General features: G+C 45.0%; 1 protein-coding gene across 1 annotated transcript; it reads right to left on the bottom strand.

Annotated features, from left to right (window-relative positions):
• Window positions 1-2,471: 2,471 nt before the first annotated feature.
• LOC123817409 (C-C motif chemokine 2-like) lies at window positions 2,472-4,362 on the bottom strand. The gene is made up of 3 exons (XM_045837093.1): window positions 4,232-4,362; window positions 3,334-3,448; window positions 2,472-2,973 (listed from the first exon to the last, which is right to left on the bottom strand). The coding sequence occupies exons 1-3, from the start codon at window positions 4,305-4,307 to the stop codon at window positions 2,868-2,870; spliced, it is 297 nt and encodes a 98-aa protein (XP_045693049.1). The 5' UTR covers window positions 4,308-4,362; the 3' UTR covers window positions 2,472-2,867.
• Between the last annotated feature and the right edge of the window lie 2,132 nt (window positions 4,363-6,494).

Genomic DNA, 6,494 nt, shown 5'->3' with positions numbered 1-6,494 from the left:
ATTTCTTCTCCTCAGTCACTCTAGAAGGGGAAGTTGGTGGATGTGCCCTTCTTTGGTGGCTGTCCTTGCTTGTCTCTAGCTCATGGGAGATTCAAAATTTGTTCTCCAGGTAGAACAATTAAAGCTTCTTTCAGTCTTGGCTTCCCATTTTCTTGGTGACATAATTCCCTCGACAAATGACTACTAGGACTATTCTGAAGTATCAGAGTCCTTCCCTACATGCAGCCTTTGCCTCGATCCATGCCTCCCTTTGAGGCTGAGTCTCCCAGGCTTCAGTGGGAACACTGTACTCTAACCTGTTGTCTTCCCGAAGCCGCCCTATCCAACTGAAGGCTTTACGCATGCTTTGTTGTTTAAAACCTCTTTTAAAATCCCACCTCTGCTTGGGATGGTGAAAACAGTTGGATTGTTTAACTCTACAAGGTCCTAAATTTCTGGAGTTCATAGTCCCTTGCCCTCTTGCTTGGAAACTGATCAAATATAGGCCAGAACAAAGCTCAAGGCAGAAGTCAAAGAACTGGCTGGCAATTCCAGCATCCTGACTGGGAGAGAACTGAGGAATATAAGGACCCATACTCATCTGTGTATCCAGGTCTCCTGAGGAACTCATAAAATGGACCAATGGGAAGCGGAGTCTTCCCCCATTTCAATATCCTAAATCAGAATCCTTGGGGATGTACAGATGTTTTTAAAAGGAACTTGGGTGGCTTTAATGCACAGGAAATTTAGGAACTAGTTGATGCACAAAGTGAGTCCATAACCTATGAGCCCACTGATGAAAGATGATTTGCACAAAGTTACCTCAGAATTTATACACCAAACCAGATCCAGATCTCAAAAGCCAGGCCACAGTGTGCAGCTACCTATTATGAACATTTGCCTGGTCCCTAGCTGCAGTAGTCTGAATGATGCCCCCTTCCTGAGGAGGCCCACATCCTAATCCAGTCCCTGGAAACTCTATGTTACCGGACATGGCAAAAGGAACTTTGCAGATGGCCTTAATTCTTCAGATGGCAAGATTGTCCAGGATTATCCAGACAGGCCCAATATAACCACAAATGTTCTTATAAGATGGGGGAAGGAGGATAAGAATCAGAGAGAAGATGTGATGATCAGAGAGAAGGAGGAGGAAGAAGAGGAGGAGGAGAAGGTGGAGGAGGGAGAAAGAGAGAGAGAATATTTAAAGAGGCTTTGAAGATGCAGGAAGGGGGCCTTGAGCTAAGGAATGCAGGAAGCTTTTATAAACTGGAAAAGGCAAGAAAATGAATTCTGCCTTCGAGTCTCCAGAAAGACTTCAGACCTCCAGAACTTAATATAATGTATTTGTATTGATTTCAGTCATTAATTTTATAATAATTTGTTATGTAGCAATAAGAAACTAGTACAGATTTTTGTAACTGTAAGTAGGATGGTGCTGTAACAGTAGAAAAATGTAAAAGTAGCTTTGGAATTTGACAATAGGCAGAGGTTAGAAAAAAAAATTTAGCTTGAGAGAAACAGCCTGGATTTCCCGGAATAGACTGTTGACAACCACAGGAAATGAAAACACTATACTTGGCATTCCCTCCTAAAACAGGGCCTATTGCCAATGTTTGGTGCTCACAATTTTTCATGCAAGGAGCGAGGAATCCCATGCTTAGCTAGTTTCAAAATTTCTTGAAAATGAACAGATGTGACTTGAAAAGGGAATGTGAGCAGGTTATCTGGGGGTTTGAGCACATGGACCACCCCTCTCGTGGCCTCCCCTCCTCCCAGACCCCGGGCTTCAATCTGCCTGGCATTACAGGGCCTGATACTCGCTAAACTGTATGATGATGTCCCGCTGATTTACGCTCTGCTCCTTTAGGACCCCAATTGCCACCTGACTGGTTTTCTCCTTCTTTGATGTGTGTATCATTTTTTTCTACCTCTAGGTATTTGCTTATATTCTTCCTTCTTTTCTTAATGATCTTGTAGTTTCTAAAGAAAAACTCATCTTTCATCAAGGATAAATTCAAGTCACACCCTCTTTATGAAATTCTAATTTAACCATTTTATTGACTGTTATTAAGTCTTTTCCCTGATTTTCCAGTGTCTGCAGTGTCTGTACTACTCCAAGTTGGAGGATTAATTAAGGGAGAGAGATTGGGGGCAGTTGAGGAAGATTATGGGAGAGATTGTTGGCTGGGACCAGAGGCTGTGAGAAAAGAGATTGGGGTGGGGGTCTTGCTAAACAAGTGATAAAGGGAGTTGGGACCTGGGCAGATGGTGTCGGGGGCTGGAGTGGTAATGTCAGAATGCCTGATTGGGGTCTTGCCTTAGAGATTTCTTTATAGGCCTTTAGATGAGCCTATCCATTAGAAAAGGCCAGGGCAATTCACGCTCTGGTTCCTTCCAAACATGAGCCCTGTCTTCTGAAACCATGGCCCTCCCTCATTATCAAACAAACACTCAGCTTTTTAATTTCCTTCAAGAAAACACCAACAGTCAGGTTTTGTACAAAAATATATATATATTGTTCAATAATTATGTCACATACATCTCCACAGTAACACTGTTAGCAGTACCTTAGAATTTAAAACAACAGGTGCCTGCATTAATGATTTTTGCAAGGACCCTCATTCCATTTGAGGGGCAGAACTGAGGTTCACAGAAGAAAGTGATTTGACTAAGTCTCCATATCTAAAACACACAAGTATTCATGGAAAATAGAATTAAAACATACAATAACTTAAATAAGGTTACCATCATTACTTAAGACATCATGTTTCATATACATAAACAAAGTTCATGTTCTTTGAAAATACAATAAAATAATATCAGAGGGCATTTTGGGCAAGTTAGAAGATAATAAATTAGGTCCAGATTCTTGGGTCGTGGGTGAGTGTTCAAGACTTCTTAGTCTCGGTTTTCTTGTCCAGGTACTCTATGGAGTTCTGGACCCAGGCCTCCTTGGGGTCAGCGCAGATCTCCTTGGCCAGTTTGGTCTTGAAACTGTAGGGAGAGAGGGCACAGTGAGACAGAGTTCCACCGAGAAGCCAGCCTGCAAGTAAGGTTTGTTCCGCCCTAAGGAGCTGCCCTGAGAACCAGAGGATGGAGCGGGGAGCCCAGGGCAAGCTGCTTTGACAGGTGTCCCCAGGTGAAGCCATCCTGACTCCTGGCTAAAGAAATTGGAATGGTCTGGATTTGGAGAGTGATGTTGGGAGTGATTTTTTCCCTTGTGACCTCAGTTGTCCTACTGAGCACCTCTGGCTCTCTGACTCTGAGGTCTGAGGCTTATTTTATTTTATTTTATTTTTATTTTTTTTCCCTGAAGAAGGACTAAACCAGGGAAGGCCAGTGTGGTCAACTTACATCACAGCTTGTTTGGGACACTTGCTGCTAGTGACTCTTGTGTAGTTCACCAGCTTCGCCATTGGAATCGTCTTGTGGATGAATGTATAGCAGCAGGTGACTTGGACAGTTGCATCTAGAACAACAAAGAAAAGCCTTTTAGGATGGACTGGATTCTTCTGTTCTTAACCAGAGCACAAAAATGTAGTGAAGAGAAGGCAAAGGGAAATCAGGAGTCTAAGAGGGAGGACCCACTGAATTCTAACAGTTCCACTGACACCACAGAGCTGGAATGTCATACTGACTCAGTTTCCTATGCTGTAAAATGGGTATACAACATTGATAACAGGGGGAAGGGAGAGCTGTTAAAACTACATAATTCCTGAGGATGTCACTAGGGAGAACTAATAATGTAAAATGTCATGGTCAGGGAAGTTCAGGGACTCCAGCTCTGGGTCTCTTTTTGGGCTCCAAGTAATCTATGCCTACTCATGAGTTTCCCTGATACCCACCGCTTCTGCAGAGCCGTGTCTCTGGAAGCTGGACCGAATGAAGCACAGTCCAGACTCTGGGTCTCATTCTCTCCCTTTCACTCTATCTGCATACCCACCACCCAACACCCTGCTCTTTGGTTACCCCAGCCTCCAATCACCTCTGTAAGGAGCTGAGGTGGTAACTGCACTGAGGGTGTGACGCCAGATCTGGAGTCCTAGAAGGAGCCCCATTTGGGGTCCACAGATGGATTTCTTGTCCTGGCTCTTCCCAGGGGCACCTGTGTGCTTAGGCTCACTCCTCATCCTCCTCTGAGTCCCCTGATCTTGTAAAAGCAGTTGTGAAAGTGAGGCTGTGAGTATCCCATTCTGCTCTGATAGCCCACAATCACCCGTGGGGTGATGTGCTTCAAAGGGAAGGGGCTTACCTGGCTGAGCAAGCACCGGGGTGTTCAAGGCAGCCACTGTGAGCAGCAGACACAGAAGTGCTGCGGAGATCTTCATGCTGGAGGGTGAGGATGCAAACTTCAGGGTGGGAGGTATTGGTGTCTGAGCTCCTCTTAGCCTCTCTGCTCCTCTGGCTGCTCTGCCTGCCTTTTATTGAAAAACCAAGTGGGTGGAGCAATACTTGGCCCGGGGTAGCATCCTCCTCAATGAATGACGAAGTGAAATCTTAAATGTGCTGAGGCAAGTGGAGCACCCTGAGCAATTTCCAGGAACAAGGAGAGGAAAGCAGTGGGTTTGGACGGGGCACTTTTCCGGGGGTAGGGAGGGAGGCAATGGGGCACAGTTATATCCAGTGACCACAGACAGGAACCAAGTGGGTTATTCTTAAGGATTCTGCTTTCTCTGAAGTGAAAACTCTGCAGAAAAGAAAGGAAGGAGAGGTCAAGGGGGAAATGAGAACATCTCAGGGCTCGCCCCTGGCCCACCTTCAAAGGTAGTCCAAGGGGCCTTCAGCCAGGAAGGGGCCTGGATGTCTTGGCAGACATTCCAGTGACATATTAAATCCATCTGTTCTTTAAGATTCAGGGTGGTGATTGAAACTTAGCACATCTGCAAGATTTTGTGACCATCGAACTGAATTCTAAGAATCACTGGATTTTTGGAAGAAAATATGCAATGCAGCAAAAGAAATATTCTTGTGACACTCACACAGTGCTTGCTCTGGGCCAGGAATATTCTATGCCCTTTACAAATGCTAATCTTTCAATTCTCCAACCCCATCCAGTAGGTATTGTTAATAACCATGATAGATCAGACAACCAAGGCACAGAGGGCTGAAGTACCTGCGCAGGTACTCCTGAGCAGAACCCTGTGCTTTCCTGCCACCACCACGATATACTTCTGCATGAAATGTGTATCTGTCCTTCCAGCTGGCTGCCTGGTTGTAGATCTGGGTCCGGCCCCACAGCCAGCCCCCATTCTCAGCACCTTTCAAACTAGGATCCAGCTGAAGAGGAGCTGAGAAACATTCCTTGTGGTAAAGTCTCTCCGCCTTTGTAGGCTGTGGTTACACAGTTCGCAGCAGTGGAAAGAAGTGTGCTGCCTGCTCTGGCGACTAGGATCATGGCTTCTTTCTGGGTTCCAGTGAGCATGAGTAAGCAGAGGGACAGTGTTATAGGAATTAGAGCTTTCATGTTGCAGCTCTCCTGACATTTTCTCAATGACCATAGAATCATAGTAATAAAACCTAAAAGACCTTAGAATTCATTTCAGTGAATTCTTTCCTTTTACAGACATGACATGATTCCTTGAGGCATCTGAATGGCTGAGCCGAGCCTGGAATCCAGACTTCTGGAGTCCCCTATTCCACTGCCTTACACTTCTGAACCTGGCTTTGCCTCTGCCTTGTGGTCATGGAAAGTTCTAGCGACTTTTCTTTATTAAAGGGTTCATTGAGGCAATGTCTAGAAAAATGCATGGCCCTTCTTGGAAGACACACCTGCCAACCTCTACATTTCTCATGAGAAATGGGTTCTAGTGAACCAACGACTGTGTCTGCTCCATGCTATGTGGTCAGTAGTGGCGAAGCAAAGGGACATTTGGTGTTATTGAGTGCTTCCTAGGCACCAGGCACTGCACTGATGTGCTTTCCAGCATTGTCATATTAGTCTTCCAAACAACCCAACCTTCTTTGGTTGGAATGGAAATTAAGTAACCTGTCCAGGATTTCACACTTAATAGCAGGTGGGACTGAGATTTCCATCCAAGACACTTTGATTCCAGAATTCCTGCTCCCATGTCCTCGGCTTAATGTCTCCTGGTGGATATTGGTTTCCTAGAGCATCTGAAAGCAGAGAATCTACAGAGAGGCCATTCCACACTCTTGGGTATCATTCCAAAAAGACAGAATGAATGCAGAACAAATCAATTTGTGCACTGCTTTTCCTGCACCTCTCTTGGAGCCTTGTTTTAATTCTGCCTGAATCTTGGTAACCCACCCATTGCCCTGCCCATGTTCAAACCTCTCTGTATTTGACTCAGTGTTCTGACAATGACGCCATTTATTCTTCTTGAATGAGTGAAATATTTCAGGAATGTGTACTGTGCAACTTCAAAGTCATCCCAGACCACCACACCTTAACTTCCAAGAAGTTACTCCTCACGCTGATGGAACCCCTCTCTAAGAGTGTCCTTTTCCATGGATTTGGGGGAACTCTTTGGTTCCTGTCTAGGTTAACAAGTTTG

Source organism: Phyllostomus hastatus, unplaced genomic scaffold (genome assembly GCF_019186645.2).
Source record: "Phyllostomus hastatus isolate PE091 unplaced genomic scaffold, TTU_PhHast_1.1 phas_contig_210, whole genome shotgun sequence".
Classification (NCBI taxonomy): Eukaryota; Metazoa; Chordata; class Mammalia; order Chiroptera; family Phyllostomidae; genus Phyllostomus; species Phyllostomus hastatus.
Note: the sequence above shows the minus strand (reverse complement) of the source record. Positions and strands in the feature narration are given on the sequence as shown.